This window comes from Rousettus aegyptiacus, unplaced genomic scaffold, assembly GCF_014176215.1.
Source record: "Rousettus aegyptiacus isolate mRouAeg1 unplaced genomic scaffold, mRouAeg1.p scaffold_m13_p_3, whole genome shotgun sequence".
In the NCBI taxonomy this organism is placed as follows: domain Eukaryota; kingdom Metazoa; phylum Chordata; class Mammalia; order Chiroptera; family Pteropodidae; genus Rousettus; species Rousettus aegyptiacus.
In genome coordinates, this window is record NW_023416306.1 from 11,264,004 (window position 1) to 11,281,183 (window position 17,180).

Below are 17,180 nucleotides of genomic sequence, written 5' to 3' on the forward strand. Positions count from 1 at the left end.
TCAAACACTTCAAAAAGCTTTTATTGAACTTAATTTCCAAAAGCACAGATACTTGAGACAATTTTGATAGGACCCTGCATCGCTGCAGGGTTGTTTTTGGCTACTGTAAAAAACACACACTCACACCTCTGAGTGGCCCTGCTATAAGAAGGTCTCTTTGAGAGATGGACAGTTCTAGAAGGCACTGACCGGTGAGAGGGGTGGGGCCTGTTCTTCCTCAGGCAGCCAGCTCAGCTATGGCTCTGTCCAAGGGATCCACAGCCCAGTAGTTGTCATCCCAGCCGAGGAACCAGCCCACGAAGGAAGGAGGCTCAGAGCCTTGCTTCACCACGATGATGGGGGTCCGCCTGTCGCGATTAGCTGGGTCCGTCTCGATGTACCGCTTAGCTGCAGACACACACGCAGGAGGAAATCCGGGAATCCTCAGTGACTACCTACCTGACCAGCGCAGGAGCTGCCTAGGATGGTTTCTGGCCTTACTGTCCTACTGCCCAATCTCTGCACTGGACACCACTGTCCCCTAAAGGCGATGACACCCATGTGACTCCTCCACCACCCTGCCCAGGAACACGGGAAGGGATGGTGATCAGTTTCACCCCCTGCCTCACAGAGCTTATATAATTTTTCTCTCGCTGTCTCCTATTGTAAGATATTTGGGGTTCCCGGCTCCCAAATCAGACCCACTCAGCTACCAGGGACCCGCTTTCCAACATCCAGACCCTGGCAAGTTCAGTCCTTGGGCACCCTGGGAAGGCGAAGCAGCTTCTATCTGTTCCTTCCTTTCCCTGGCATGACCCACGGCTTTCTGAAGGAATCGAGCTGTCCTTTCGCCACCCCAGGCAGGGCCGAGGATGAGGACTGTCCATGGATGAGGACGTCTCCACCCAACCACCACAAACTCCCAGACTCATGTGGAAGCTGCTCCCACCCCACCACACCCAACAGACCCACGGGAAGACTTGGGTCCTCACCGGAGTTCAAGGCTTCCGTCTTTTCCTCTTCTTGAGAATCCTTTCCCACCCAGACAAAGACCTAGAGGTGAGATGTAAAATGAAAAGAGCATGCGGCGTGCTGACCGGACTCGCTGCCGGAGGCGGGGTTGGGGGGCCGCAGGTGCCGGCCTGGACACACCCTCGGCGACGGAGCCCACGGACAACGAGCAGAGGGATTTGGAACGGCCCTTGCAAACCAGTGACCTACAAACGCGCTTTTTCTGCCCACTCGCCGCCCTAGGCTGGCCTGCAATGTCTTCTTACAGCAATTTAGTTGCTCGCTCATCCCATTACATCTAGATTTCCAACTTCCCTCGAGAACCTGGAGGGTCTGGCAGCCGCGAGCCTTCGCCCTCACGTGGGCGAAGCCGAGCGGCAGCAGCGCCTTGGGATGGGAAGTTCCGGTTTGCCTCCGGCGCCACCCCTCCGCGTCCCTGCATCCCAGCCGGCTCCATTCGCTCACACTGCCGGTCAGGTGCCACTGGGCGCCGAGTTCGAGACCCCTCTCAGACTCACATTCGAGTTCATGAATTATCCCTTTACAGACATTTATTTGTTCAATAAGTGAGCGGCCAAGCATCATGCTCATGGGCTTATTCATGCAACAAATACGCATCGAGAGTCTGCGATGTTGCAAGTCTCTGTGCGTCTGGGCCAACGCAGGCCTCAAGCTTCGAATTAAAACAACACACCACCGTGACCACCATTTTGATTCTTATTACAGTTTTGTTATACCAAAAAACCTACTCGGCTGATTTTTATGTATCATCTGTTTTGATGTATATCTAAAATATTTTAAAGAGCACCTGTCGTTGATAAGACAGTATTAGACAATAAAATGCTATTTGATTGCTCTTATTTACAAATGTGTTCCCTACTACACTGGTGTGTCCAGGGCAAGTCCTGTGTCCATTCTGCTCATCATAAGATTCCCAGTGCTGCAGCACTTTGCCTGGAAAACACTTTCATATATGTTGGCTAAGTCGATGAATAAACAGATGAACAAACAGGTTAATTAGCCAATGGAGTAATTAGTGATAGTAGCTGCATGCCTCAGACTGTAAATATCTTGGTGCTGATCCTCCAACTGGGGAATCCAAGAAGCAGCCCTGAGGGTTGACAGGAGTCTCCTGTCTTCGTGGCTGCTACCTAGAACCCTGACAACTCAAGCCACTTTGATAGCAAGGGTTACTGACTGCCACCCCCATGAGAATGTGAGCCCTGCGGGGCCAGGGAATGCCTCCTTTATTTACTGCTCTATCCCCAGCATCTAGAACAGTGTCTGCCTCAAAGCAGGTGCTCAGTTAATATTGGCCGAATGCATGAATGGCATTTCCCCCTGCCAGGTCCTACACAGTGAATGGTCTTCCCTCGGAGAAGAAGCAGAGAGCGCCAGAGCCCTCTAAAACAGATGAGGGTGCACATCAAAACCTCCTGGTGACTCTGGGCAGTTATGCCTGCATAGAATATGCTGTTATGTTCAACTCTCTTTACAAATAGATTTAAAGTTAAGAGTTCGCTCTCCCAAGGCCTGGGAGAGAATGCTGGTCATCTGATTTGCCTTTATATGGTGTTTTGTAGTGTGCAAGGTGATTCTATCTACATCTCATCTTGTTGGGCTATGCTAGGTATGTACCATTGCTCCCATTTTGCAGATAAGGAAATAGAAGCTTAGAGAGGAAAAGTGGCTTATAGCATCTCACGGACTTTTCTAGCAACACCTGGCGCGACCTCTTTTAAGTCCTTCTGTCAACCACCTTAGAGCTGAAAGTCTAGGTCCTCCCACTCCCCCCAGCCCAGAGAGCCTTCACTGTGTCCTTCACCCACCTGATCCCAGGTGTCCAGGAGCATGACATCATCGGTAGCCAGGTCTTCCTGCATGAACTCGCCAGGGACCTCTTCGATCTGGGAAGGAATGGAAGAGGGTCATTTAAGCACCCCAGCCAGCCCTCCTCCCCGGCAGGGTGGGCTCCCGTGAGGAAGTCGCAGAGCTGGCTCCGGGCTGCAGCATGCTCCTTCCTGTCCCTGCTGCCACGCGCCCCGCTCCTTGGAACACGCCTCCCCAGGGGAAAGCAGGGGCTCACCACAAAACGTCCGATCTTGTTGGAGCAGGCAAAGAGGCGAGGAGGGTGGGCATCGATCTTCTTGTCCTTCAGCCTTGGGGACGTGCGGTAGGAGGTCTTCCCACCCAGGGCCTCCCAGAAGCTGTCTGTGAGAGAAGGCCACACCAGTTGCCAACTGACACCAGAAGTGCCTCCCTAGCACTTCTCATCAGGTGATGGGATGGACCCTGCCTTGGAGCAAACAACTGCTCTCAGTCCCCACCCTCCATCTTGAAATCCCAGGGGGCCAAAGAGGGAAGGGGCCTGAGAGATTTGAAGGTGATGAAACGGAGTCCAGAGAGGGCGGACTTGGCAGTCAGCACACAGCCAGGACTACTGCTGGCTTGAGACTGACGACAGCACTGCGGGATGGGGATAATGATCCCCACTCAACAAAGGAGGTGAATGGGGCTCAGAGAGGTTAAGCAACTCACTCGACATCACACAGCTAGTGAATGGTAAAGCCAGGACACAAATCTTGCCAGACTCCAATCCCTATATTCTTTCCACAACACCTGCTCTGTCTACAAGTGACTATTTAAATTTTTAATTCATCAAAATTAAATACAATCGGAAATTTATTTCCTCATTCTCACTAATTCCCACCAGTCACATTTCAAGTGCTCATTCGCCACACATGACTAGTGGCAGATAAAGAACAAGTCCACTGTCGGAAGGTTCCACTGGTGCTGTTCCAGACTGAGCTACTCCTCCCCAGGTCTATTAAGCATCAAGCAGGAGGGAATGGGCTTGAGAGTTACGAGCAGAAAGACTGCGGGCTGCCATAAGGACGATGTGGAAACAGAGGAGGCCCGTGGCCCTTCTGTGCACGGAAATTCTACAGATTAGGGGAGACCGCTGCCCCTGTGAGGCTGTTACTCTGCCCACCGTCTTTCAAGGCTTCCTAGCCAATCACCACCTCCTCCAGCAGCCTTCCCTGACTGCCCCAGCCCACATTGAGCTCTTTTTTCTCTAACTCCTGGAGGCCTCCCTCTCACTCACCATAGCTCTCACTTTCATCCAATCTGCTTTTATTTAACACACATGAGGGGTCAAGCATTGAGACGGGGTGAGGACAAAGCTCCCCAAGCAGAAGTAGAGAGGGAAACCTAACAGCCACCGTCCCCAGAGAGCAACGGCAGGCCCCTCCGGCCCCCGCTCCTACCTGGCTCGCTGCCTTCTGCCACCTGCACGAATTTGGTCTTCAGCACCTTGAGCAGCTCCTGCGCCCCAGTCTTCTCAGCCTCGCTGGCTCCTGCACCCACCCACAGGTAGGCGGTAGAGGGCGTTTTCAGGACAAAGGCATCGTTGGAGTTCAGTGCACTGGCCTTAGGGGTTATCTGGGAGGACAGGAGACCAGACAATAAGCCCTCAGCCCCCTTCTCATAGCCCAGGAGACATTACGGCAGGACCGGCGTAGGGTGGGGACTTGGAGGAGCACACCCTAAGCCAGCTGAGGACATAGACTTTGGACACTGAGGGGCTCAGTTACTCATCACCTTGTGGCTAGACAAGGTGATTCTAGAATTCTGGGCTGCGTCAACAGAAGCTGAGTGCCCAGAATAAAGGAGGTGATAGTCCCATTCTCCTCTAGACTGCTCGGACCATCCTATAAAAGTATGCTCAGCTCTATACCTTCTACCATGACAGGGACAGTGGCCAACTGAAATATAATCAGAAACAGTGTTCAGATTGTGAAGAATGAGCTGCCTGTGAGTAGTGAGCTGCCTGTTATGGAAGACGTACAAGGGGCATCTGAGCATCCTGAAAACCAGGGGAAGTCTAAGGCATACAATCCTGCTGCCAGGGAAGGAAGATAAAAAAAGTTGCTTCCTAACCCTACACCCAATCCCACCTGTGCCCGGAGATCTGCCCATCAAGCCCGGGAGGCTTCAGGGAGGCCATGCCCTCCTGGGGTCCAGTGCCTGGTGTTAGTTACCTCAACGGCTCGGGTGGCTCCAGAGCTGCTGGCCCGGACCTGGAAGAGGCGGGTGCTGGCGGGCGCCGTCTGCCCCTCCTCGCGGGAGGTGCCACCCTGATAGACGACCATGGGCTTCCCGTCAAATATGCTCATGAGGTGGGCAGGCTCCTTGCCTTGGACCACACGGCTCTGGCAGGGAGACAGGAGAGCAAGTCAGGGAAGCGGGGGCATTGGTCCTTCTGTGTGGCACCAGCTTGCCTCCCTCCCTGGCCAGCATGGCCCGGATCCACCCCAAACGAGGCCATCACGCTCGTGTCCCCGTGCATGGTGTGGAGTGTGACCCTATAGGGCCCAGGGCTGGGATGGGAGGGGGAGTTTCGGGAAGGTTAGAGATGCCGCTACTGCCTGTGGTCCCCCGGGCAATGCCTCAGTCGCTCCCTCCTCCCAAGAGGACCTGCCTTGCTGACCCTGACTCTAGTCCAAGAACTGAGAGAGCTCCTGTTTGCAAATATTTCCTTAAATGGAAGCACAGGGATCGCTCATGGACACGCTTCCAGGATGGTGACGTCAGCTCCGGGCATGAAGGCCAGTGGAGTGGTGAGAACGGAGCCTTCCAGACCTGGAGGGTCCCCTCCCACACAGCCAGCGCACCCGAGATGCAGGCTGCAGTCAGGGAGGGACTATAGCAAGGAGGTCCACGCCAAGGTGGGTCACATCGGCTCTTGCCCGTGTGCCCACCCGGGTCCCAGGCGTGGTCCGTGAGCTAAATGTAGAAGAAGCTGTCGCGTGTGTGTTACCATGGTCACTCCCCAGCACGAACCACCCCTGCTGGGTTGGAGCTCAGATACCAGCCCACCCCAAGGCTGAGACTTCTGGCACGTGCCTCAACCTCTCAGGTTCTTCCTCTGTAAAATGGGACCAAGGATGCAACTCCCAAGGCCGTTGTCATGATCAAATGAGCTAAGGCGGCAATCATCCCACTCGGAGCCTGGCACCCAGAGGACACCACTGTCACAAAGTACAGGGCCCAACTCGGGATCTGAATCTAGAGCCCCGCCCACTCCAAAGGTAAGACGGAGGAAGGAGAATTGTCTTCTTGCCCCTCATCTTCCCAAACTAGCTCTGCTGCCCTCTAGGGCCTCGCGATTGCCAGAATTGACCACTGAGACCCATAAATCCCCTCACATCAGATTTAACCTTCGGCAATGTGCCCTGTTTTCAAGATCAAGGTCAACATCCTCACCATGGATTCTGGGTGGTCTGGCCCTGCTCTGATCCCCTCTCCAGACTCCTATCTTGGCACTCTCCACTCCCCCACCCCCACCCCCACTCTAATACCAATGCCCCCCTCCCATCTCGGGGCCTTTGCATATACTCTTCCCTCTGCCTGGAATGTGCTTTCCCTCACTCCCTGCCTGGCCAATCCCTACTCATCTACTAGCGCCTTCCTTGGTGCGGGAAGGAGGCTTCTCTAATCCAATTAGAGCCCACCTTGGATCTATGTCCTTATACTTAACAAGCGCCAATAAGGAGCCTATTATGGGGCTGACATGGCTCTAAAAGCTACAGATGTTAACTCTTCCTGTGCACGGCACTGGAAGGTGCTGTTTTCATCCCCAGTTAGAAAACACAGAGACATATAGAGGCTAAGTGATCTGTCCAAGGTTGTCCACATGTGAAGAAAGCACTCAAACCTAAGCAGGCCACCTCCATGTCCATGCTCCGGACGGTCCTGCCATGCTGCCTCTGCCACTTCTCACCCACAGCATCTTATTCTGACTCGCTGCGCACATCACAGTGTGCAATTATGCACCCATTTGTGTGCGTGTCTGTCGAACGCCTCTCTCCTCCTTGACCGTAAGCCCCAACAGGGTAGGGGTGGGTCTGTGTGTTCACGGCTACAGACTCAGTGCTAGGCACGTGGAAGCCCTCATAAATGCTTGTTGGATGGATGGATAGATAGATGGATGGGTGAATGGAAGGACAGTCAGACAGATGAGTGAACAGATGGAGAAGGCCCAGGGTATGACCCAGAGGGGCAGAGGTCAGGGCTCACCTGGACAGGGGTACCTCCCAGCTCCTCATCCAGCTGGGCAGTCAGGATGGCAGACGCGGCGACCTCATCCTGGGTGGACTGGGCGCCCTGCCTGAAAGAGGAAATGATATTCAGCACTGGAATTCACGACGGAAGCCTGAGTCTCTCCTCTCCCCGGGCCTGAGAAATCCACAAATCTCCAGGTTGCAAGTAATGAAACTGAGATACAGAGAGGGCCACGATTCTCTGAAAAACAACCACAGCCAGGAACCAAACCAATATGCCATGCACCCAGTTCAGCATCTGGCCTCGTTATAGAGAACTGAGTACAACCAGTGGACTTCCTTCTCTTGAACGTGCTCCCCAGGGGCCTGGCTGGCTCATTCCAGGCTGGGCAGCCACAAGAGAAGGTGCTCTGAGACTCAAACTTGAGATGCAGAAAGGTGGCCAGGCCATTTTCCAGGGTGGAAAGGCAGGTCAGGGGTCATGTAACAAGTGCAACATTGAGGCCACTGGTTGGAAAAGACATCAGGCAGTTCAGCCTCACGTGGACACAAGCAGAGAGGTCCACATGGACGTCCACCTAAAGGCCGATGGTGACAGCGCTAAAAGGGGAGATTTGGGAGGGGGGTGGTTTTCTGCCCCCTGCTTCCTGTACTGTCTAAATTCCCATAACCAATGCGTGTTATCTGTACAAGCAAATGAAATGTGACAAATCAATGTGCTCGTGTAGCTAATTAAGAAAAGAATGAGGAACTGTCACAGATTAGATTAGACATGGTTAAATGCCACTAAGGAGATGTGATGACTAAATGCCATGTGGGATCCTGGATTAGACCCTAAACCAGAGAAAGACCATTAGTGGGAAAACTGGTGAAACTCAAGGAACATCTATAGATTCGTAAGTAATATTGTGTCAGGTTTAATTTCCTGATTTTGATAATCCTACTCTAGTTCAGTTAGATATGAACATCGAGGCAGTTGTGTAGTGGTTATATTGGAACCGTCTGTACTATTTTTCAGCTTCTCAGAAGTCTAAAGTTATTTCGAAATAAAAACTTAAAAAAAAAGAAGAAATCCTAACAATCATCAAAAAGTTTGAGATCACAAAGTAAGAGAAATACAAATGAACTGAGATACCATTTTGTAAACTATAAGGCTGACAAACATCCAAAAGTTGGGCGAGACAGTCCACCAAGGAGGCTGCTGAGAAGCACACACTCTCACTTGTGGCTGCGAAGGGCTCCAAACCATATCTAGGGAAATCGGGCGCCATCTATCAAAACGACAAGTGCGTTTACTCTTTGACCCAGCAGTCCCAGTTCTGGGAACTTACGCTACAGATATAGCTCTCCACATTTAAGATGCCATTTACTTAAGCTTCCTAACCACAGCGATGCTTGTAATAGCAGAGGACTGGAAGCAGCCCAAGCAGGCACCAGCAAGAAGGCATCTGCTCGACAAATGACAGTTCAGCCACAGTGCGGAATATTATGGAGCTGTAAATAAATACAAACATAAATAAATAAACAGCAAGGACGCTGTGTGCTGACACAGATTGAGCTCCCGGAAGCATAAGTGAGAAGAGCAAAGTGCAGGACAACATCCGACACATGCCATCTTTTTTTTGCAAGGAAGGGAGAGAACTAGGAATAGTGGGCCATGTTTGCTTATTGTTTGCCTAAGTAATTACTGGAAGGCTATACGAGCGACTAAGACAAGCGATTACTCATGGAGAGGTGGGGTTAGAGAACAGGGTGGAGAGGGGCGTGGGGAGCACGAGGTATCTCAATCGATGCCTTACTATTCTGCGTTTATTCTTGAATTACATGGATGTGTTACCTGTTGGTAAAAAACTGAAATTTTTCATTCGAAAACATGTGAGGATAAACACTTGTGTGTACAGTACTTTGAGCGGAACTGCGGGAGAGATTTTCTGCTTGTTTGTTTCTCCCTATTCCATCCGTATTCACCGCATCTTCTACAACGGACATGTAATGTTTTCATAAGAAGAGTTTAAAAGTCCTTTCAGTAAGACAAGTGCTGTTGCGCTGTCTGGGCAGAGGACCGCCCCGCCTCAGGCCCTCACATCCCAGGACGTCCTTCGGCCCTGTTTACTTTCCCACCCTTGCTGCCCAACCGGTGACTCCCGCGCTCCACCCCGCAGCATGCGGCCCCAGACCCTCACCAGTTGTAGATGATCTGCCCCTGACGGCTGCCGTGACGGTAGTTGTACAGGATGATGTAGCTGTCACCACCGTAGAACTGCCCGTATGTGGAGGGGTTCACCGGCACTTTGGCGGAGCCTTCGACTCTCCAGATCTGCGGGAGCAAAGCTGGGCTCAACACAGGTTCAACACGGGTTCAACACCATGCGGCAACCCCACCCTGTCTACGCCGGCTCAGAAACCACCTCGTGGGTCCACAATGGGACAAGCCTCTTATAGGTGACTCCGCCTGGGCTCAGATGGAAGTTAAATAATTTGCCCAAATCACAGAGCCGTCAGGATTCAGACCCAGGTGTCCTGCTCTGGATCCTTATAGGGCGCCCTTGCCCCCCCACCCCCCACTTCCTCCTCGCAGGGATCAGCACAGGGACGAGTAGCAGCATGGTGCTATATAGAATCTGCTTTTAGCGAGCAAGACTCAGTGAGGGCTGAGGGCACAAATCGACAGATAACTGGAATCCAAATGAGCCTCCACTCCCTTAGAGGTTGTGTGACCTGGGACAACTTGCTAAAGCTCTATGAACCTTGGTTTCCTCATCTGAAAAATGGGAAGAATGGAGTAACTACCTCGGAAGGTTGTTGTGAAGATCAAGTGAGTTTATTCATGAACGTCTAGCACAGAGCTTGGCACACGGTGACAGCTCTGTAGGTGGCAGTCACTCTTATTATTAGAATTATTATTCTTGTTATTATTACTAATATTACCATTATCGGTCTCATTATTGAATTGTCTGGACTTCCACGATCACCTCCAGAGGCAGGGCCATTACTAAGTGACCTTAGAATGACCTCTGCTGGCAGATCTCTGCAGAGCTAAAGTGACATGTTTGTCCCAGATGGCCATGAGGTCCTATAGCGCCACCTGGTGGTGCTGAAGAGACACAGAGCCCTGCAAGTTTCGGGAAACAGAAGCCAGGAATCTTTGGACCTTGAAAATTCTTAAAGGTGATGGAATGGAATTAAATCCTATTTTAGAGGTGAGGAAAGTAAGGCTCAAAGAGATTAAGTAACTCATGCAAGGCCACACAGCCAAGCTGTCAAGCTCTTTCCACACTGCCTTACCCTGAACATTTTTACTGCATCCTCCGCTCCCACACAAGTAATGACTGAATAAATGAATAATAATACCAATGACAAACAATAGTAAATAAAAATGAACCCTTTTACTATTTCTATCATGTGGAATGAAACCAACATTTGCCTGAAGCCGATTCTATCTCAGAAACATCTCTGCACCCCATCCCGCTCTTCTCCATCTTCCCTGTGACCTTCCTCGTCTCAAGGTCATCTTCTCTTTCCTGAGCTATTATAACAATCTCCTCATGGGGTCTCCACCTTCATTTTCCTGCCTCATCCATTTTCACGGAGGTCTGAAGGCACCCAACCAAGCCTGTCACATTTCTGCTTTGAAAGAAAAAAGCCCCCACTAGCAATCACGACTTACAGGACCAAGGCCACACCCTCAGACATGTATCCAGGCCCCTCACTGAGCATATTCCCAATGCCAGGCTCCCAGCACAGCTTCCTGCCTGGAAGGCCCACTCTTCCTCTCTGGCAGCAAATTCCTACTCATACGCTGAGGCCCGACCAAAGTATCCCCAGCTCTGTGAAGACTGCCCCGACCGCCCTGCCCTCACTGTCCTTCCTCTAGCCCCATAATTCCTCTCCTCGCCTCCCATCTTCCAGTGACCAAGCGGGTCTGAGCAATCGGCTGTGGGTGTGGTCGACCCCCTTCCAGACCAGGCATTCCTTACAGGCAGGTAGGTTCTGAGACACTTGGCAGGCAATAGGTGTTTAGAGTATGTTGGTTGTAAAAGTTAAGACTAAATAATCTCCTTCACCAGAACTGTGGTCAAAAACTCATAGGAAAAAGTCCTTGGGAAAGTGGGAGGCCATGCATAGGCCAGAAGTGGCTTGGAGGAAGCGACGGAGGGGCCTGGCGTCACACGCCCACCCCAGCCCCCCGGGTACCTGTTTCTGGCCTCTGCCATCATCATCCATGCTGTGCTGGGCGGCCATGGCAACGGAGGTGTGTAGAGTGGCAGCGTCAAAAGGCACCCTCTCCACATGGGCGATGTGACTGGAGAGGTAGGCCAAGCCTGGGCCATCCGTCTGGTCTGGGTCCCGCCAGTTCTTGAAGAACTGCTTGAACAGCGGGGTCTCGCCCCCCTCGGGAAGGACAGAGACCTGGGAGGGGAGAGGGAAGAGCAGGATGTGGCTGAGGCCAGGTCCCCCTGAGGACAGACGCCACCAACAGGGGCCCTCGGGGGAGCCTCGGACACCCAGTCCACACTCCTCCTACCTGGCTCCAGACTCACCTGGGTCTGCTTGGGGTACTGCATCTTGTTGATGAAGTCGGAGGCCGTTTTGAGGGCAGCCTTCCTCTCCTCCATGTTGGCCTGCTTGCCTGCCGGCGGATGGAGGGTGAGAGACCCGTGCTCAGCGCTGCGCCCTAACGTCCAATGGTCCAGGGAAAGCAGCAGCCAAATCTCCCCCCTTATTTTTCTTAAACTATGGACAGCCAAGGCCAGACACCCCCCAGAAGTGACCACTCCTAGAGCCCCTGTGTCCAGCGGGGGGCGGTGGGGGGGGGGGTGGTCCTGGCTAATGACAGCAACCACAGCAACTACTGCGGACAATTTACTGAGCACATGTTTTGTGCTCAGAAATACACATAGATTTTTTTATTTAATCCACATGATGACTCTATGTGATAAAGATCATTATTATCTTGTCCTCATTTCCATATGAGGAAACCAGTGCCTTGGAGAAGTTAAGTGACTTGACCAAGGCCACTTAGCACGCGGGAAAGCCGTGTGTGCCCCATGGACTCTGATGCCTACACACGTCACGCACTTGGGTTCCCTCCTCGCCCCTAAGCCATTTGTCCATGGTGGGGGGCTCCTCCCACTCCAGTCTGAAGTTTGTCCCAACTCTGAGAGCACTCCCGTGCCTGGACAGCTCCTGGCCAACGGATGCCAGCCCTCGGTCCCCAGATATCTTATTGCCAAGGCTGAGGGGCCAAGATGACAGTAATAATGATAACCACAAGCATTCAGTCTCTCTCTCCATCTCTGCCATCCTCTGTGTACCCACCGCCTCCCTCCCTTTCTGTCTTCTTCCTCAGGACTAGTTAGTCATAGAGCATCTGAGGAGGATGCAATGTATCTGCTCAGAAACATCTGGGCCAATATTTTCCAGTCTGCTCCCATAATCGGTACCCAGGATAGTCCACAAAGAGCCCCATGGGCCCCTGGAACAGCCTTTCTCAAACAGAAACCAGGTCACCTTCATGAGAAGCCCCAACATATATATATATATATATAGCAAGTTAAAGGCTCTTAAAAGTCCTGCAGTAAACAAACCTGGGAACATAATTTAACCCAGTGTTGCCCATAAACTTATTTGACCGCAAAGCTATATGTACGTTTTTAAATATGTTTTTTACATGATGCCAATTAAGCTCTCCGAGAACTGGTGTTATAACATATTTGGGAAACACTGGTTTTAGCCCAAATAGGAGATCAGAGACCCAGAGAGGGACGTAAAGAACTGAAGATCCTCACACACCTAGTCGACTGCAAGGCCAAGGCTTTAGCTCGGGACTCCTCACGTCCATTCAGGAGCCGGCCACACACTCTACCTTCCCGCGTGAGCTGAGTTCCTGCAAGGCTGCGGGAGCTCCCGCCTAAGGTCCTGCTGGAACCCTCCCCCAGGCCCAGTACCTTTCCAGACAAAGATTTTCCCATCTTTGCCATGGTCCAGGATGAAGCAGTCCTCTGACCTCAAGACCACCTGGGCGAAGGGGTTCTCGTCAGCCACAAGTGAGACCGACATGCCGCCCGCACTGTTGGAGACCTAAGGGGACAAGGGAGACGGAGCCCAGACTGTGAGTGACTTCCACCACCGCGGCCTGCCCAGAGGGCGCCCCCGAGCCAACACACGGTTGGTCCCAAGCGCTGCCCCAAACGACCCTACAGAGTCACACCCGGCCTCGCTCCCTCACGCCCTGAGGTGCGTCCAGGTTTCCATTTCCTTTTCTATTTTGTCACAGCCACATCTGTGACCTACACACAGAGGTTAGCACGGAAACTCCACAAGGAGAGGGAAGGGGGATAAAGTGCAGGAAGGTGGGCTGCAGAGGAGAACTGTACGGCTGGCTGGAAAGGCAGCCAATCTCATCGGCAGAAATAAATAAATGAAGAAAGAGAGAGAGAGAGAGAGAGAGAGAGAGAGAGAGAAAGAGAGAGAGAGAAAGAAAAGAAAGAAAAGAAAGAATAAAGAAAGAGAGAGAGAGAGAGAGAAAGAGAAGACGAGAAAGAGAGAGATAGAGAGAAGAGAGAGAAGAGAGAGACACTCCCTCCCTGCCCTCACCTCCCTCACCTCCCTCCCTCCCTCCCTCCCTCCATCCCCCCTCCCCCCTCCAAGAAAGAAAGAAAGGAGAAGATCTAAATGTGATGTGGTTTCTTGGACTGGATTCTGGAACGAAAAATTGGGGAAATCTGTATAAAGTCTGTAGGTTAGTGAACAGCCTTGAACCAGTGTTTATTTCTTAGTTTTGACCAATGTACCTGGTTAAGAGGTGAGGGAAAAGCTGGATCGGGGGGGTATATGGGAACCCTCTGTACTATCTGCACTTTTTCTGCAAACCTAAACGCTATTCCAAAATAAAAAGTACATCAAATTTTCAAACGCGTGTACCATATTAGTCAAAATTCCAAAGACCGACAAGACCTGGTGTGGAGGAGGCTCTGGGTGAACCGGCACTTTTGGCGCCCGGGGAGGGTAACTTGGAAAGTCTTCCAGAATGCGGCGGAGTAACAATGTCAGAACGTTGGGTAACGAGTGCTCTGCCCTGACCGAGCACCTACTCCGTGCCAACACTCTCCTAAGCATTTCATATAACTCGCACCTTACGTAATTAGAGAACCCCTTTCATCCTAGCAAGGACCCTGTGACAGTTCCACCACTATCCCCACGTTATTCGCAAGGACACCAAGGCCCAGAGAGGTTAAATACCTGCACGCCTAGAAAATACCGGTCTTGGGATTCGAACCCAGGCGGCTTAACTCCAGACCCAGTATTTTCAATCACTGACTCACTATTCAGTTTGTGACCGACCCGGCGATCCATGTCTGGGGACTCGCCCTAACGCCGTACTTGGCACAAGAGCAGAGAGGGGCTGTTTGCAATTGGAAAAGGTGGAAACATCCTCTAACGCCCATCGATCAGGGCTCCGCTGAAATGCTCTGTTCATAAAATAGAATACTATATTGCTGTTACAAGGGCCAAGTGGACCCCTAGTATAGAAAGATATTCTCGACTATGGTGAGTGGAAAAAAAGAAGGCCATAGAACAGCATGAAGAATTTGGATCCATTTATATCAAACAGAGATGGGAAAGTATATAATTAGACGCAGAAAGATGTAATCTGGATGTTCTTTCACTAAAATGGGAACCATGTAACCATGGTAACCCATGGAGAAGCGGGGGAGGAGGAAAGGCTGATTTCCTTTTAATTGAGTATTGTTACTTTCATAATTAAGACATTTTAAAAATAGCACTGGTTATCTTAAACCAATGAGACTGCATTGACTTTTATTTTCTTTTTATAGTCTTGAGTATTGCTCGCTATTTTATTTTGACAATGGGCATGTATTACTTTATCAGAATAAAAATCACTAATGCGGTTTTTCTTTGTGGATGAGGAGAGCGCTCACCCCACTTTGTTGTTATTTTACCATAAATAAGCCTCAGGGCCAACATGAGCATCCAGGCTAGGCAGCGCCTTCTCCCAGGGCCCAATCACAAGGCAAGAGTTCCTTAGCTCAAGGTCAGCCTCAATTCGGTTTTAAAAATCACAAGGAAGAAACTACAAATAAAGTCATTAAGTATAACCCACGGCCCCAGCACCCGCATGCACCCATTGCTGAAGTAATTCCCCAAGTATTTTCCTGAAACGGCTTCCTATCAATTTTCTCTGTGGACTCGCAGAAATCCTGCAAAGCGGGCCTCGCCGCCTTTCTCCCCACTTCACGCTCTAGGAAACTGAACTCCAGAGACAGGATGTGTGCTGCCAAGACCCCACGGGCGAACACGACACAGATTCGTCCGCGGTCAAGGGCTTTCTCTTACTCTCGGTGCAGGAGGCAAAGAAAGTAGGAGGGTGTTCCCTGCGGACATGCGGAAGCCAAGCTCCCTCGCCCCCCACAAACACACGCACGCACACGCACACACACACACACACACACACTTCATAGGCGCGCTTTGCTCAGAGCAGTGGAGCTCCGGACGACCGGGTCCCCTGCCTCCCTGTTCTGACCCCAGGGGACACAGCAGGTCTGAGGCTCACCTTGTAGAGCTTGGCCAGCTTGCGGTTGGCTGCGTCTTCCTTGACCGTGTCGTCGGTACCCGCACGCAGAGTCGGCTTGGGGCCCAGCACCTGCAGCGATGGAGCGATGGAAGAAAGGGTCGTCATGCGCTTCCAGCAGCCTCCTCCCCCAGAAAGGGGCCCGGGCTCCAGACAGCCCCCTCCCAGGCAGCCAAGGACCACACAGGCATCCTCGGAGACCTTCCAGTTAGGGGGAGGCGTCCTACATCTCTTCACATGCCTCCTGCATAGGGAGCACAATCAGATCGGCCTGTCAAGTCCCTTCCTCCCTGTTGCCCTGTCCCCACGAGTTCCGAGAGAACCCCCTGATCCTCTGCCTCTAGGACAGTCCTTCAGATATTCATTCTACCATTTCTTCCCACGTTTTCTAAGCGTAACTACAGCTACTGAACAGCTTCCACCACGCTCCCGAAGGGCTCTCGTTTGAGGCTCGCACCCATGTGAGGAGGCACAGATCATCGCTCTCGTTTTACGGAAGAGGAAACTGCAGTCCAGAGAGATGAAGGGACTTGTCCACACAGCTGTGAGGTGGCCAAGTCAGAATCTGAATCCAGATCTCTGGGACTTCAGAGCCCTGTTTCTCTCCTCCATTCTGGGCTACCTCCAGCCCTCCACAGGCCGGCCACTGCCCCACCCTGACCACGGGTGGTGTCCAGGCTCCTCCTCCAAATAGTCACCTTCTGTTCTTCCTAAAAACCAGAACTCAACACCCGCAGACATGCGGAAGCCAAGTGGCATGGAGCAGAGCTCATGGTCTCCCCTTTTTCCTGGTGAACTTTGCCCCCACACAGCCAAGTGGCTGGTAGTCACATCATACAGTTGACAAAATGGGCCATAAAATACCAGGAATGGTCAGAAGACGAAAGGGGCATTGAGCCTTGGTTGTGTATTTCTGACCTGGCTCCAGCATCAGGCCTGCCCTCGGAGAGGCTGAGACCCTCCTCCTCCTTTAGCCCCTTTGGAGGGCCTGGCCCTCCCAGCCCAGAGCGTGTGGCTTATGACCCCAGCAAAGACCAGGTCCTGGATGCCACCACTCGGGGGAGTCTGGGAATTGCTGGAGAAGCTGTACCTCCCCACTTCCTAGAGAACTCCAGCTTGGTAGAAAAACAAATTCACCTCAAAGATGCCTGCAAATCAAAGAAAGTAAAGAACATCCTGTCCCAGCGCCTGTCCCCACCCCCTGCACTCCTGGGCGGTGGCCATCAGTACCTGAAGCATCGCCTCAGGCTCGCTGCCCTCCTCGACCACGTGCACTCGGGCCCGGCCACTCCGCTCGTTGTCCCGGATGCCCTTGGACACCTGCGTAGCCTTCAGCCTCTCGAATCGGTTGCTGTTGGAGCCACACCACTGGTAGATGTCCTGTAAGACAGGGACCCCATGTAAGGCAGCGCCCAATAACAAGGCCAGGAGGAGACTGTGGGGTATGTGTGGGCTCATCTAGTTCCCTGCTAGCCCAGGTGAGGGCTGTGGGGTGTGCACATGCGCACATCCAAGGGCAATGGGTATGATCC

At 52.1% G+C, this 17,180-nt stretch overlaps 1 protein-coding gene across 5 annotated transcripts in view; it reads right to left on the reverse strand.

Moving 5' to 3' along the window:
• Positions 1 to 17,180, reverse strand: part of GSN (gelsolin) — a 51,146-nt gene continuing 33,966 nt past the window's right edge. For all 5 annotated transcript variants that reach the window (XM_016155926.2, XM_036218332.1, XM_016155921.2 and 2 more), the window contains 13 exons: positions 16,879 to 17,028; positions 15,631 to 15,720; positions 13,004 to 13,136; positions 11,597 to 11,685; positions 11,250 to 11,465; positions 9,239 to 9,372; positions 7,072 to 7,162; positions 5,034 to 5,204; positions 4,260 to 4,434; positions 3,077 to 3,201; positions 2,820 to 2,897; positions 972 to 1,032; positions 1 to 387 (listed from right to left, as the gene is read on the reverse strand). In XM_016155926.2, the coding sequence (XP_016011412.2) occupies positions 218 to 387; positions 972 to 1,032; positions 2,820 to 2,897; positions 3,077 to 3,201; positions 4,260 to 4,434; positions 5,034 to 5,204; positions 7,072 to 7,162; positions 9,239 to 9,372; positions 11,250 to 11,465; positions 11,597 to 11,685; positions 13,004 to 13,136; positions 15,631 to 15,720; positions 16,879 to 17,028 (1,683 nt within the window). In that variant the 3' untranslated portion in view covers positions 1 to 217. The remainder of the gene's footprint in view (positions 388 to 971; positions 1,033 to 2,819; positions 2,898 to 3,076; positions 3,202 to 4,259; positions 4,435 to 5,033; positions 5,205 to 7,071; positions 7,163 to 9,238; positions 9,373 to 11,249; positions 11,466 to 11,596; positions 11,686 to 13,003; positions 13,137 to 15,630; positions 15,721 to 16,878; positions 17,029 to 17,180) is intronic.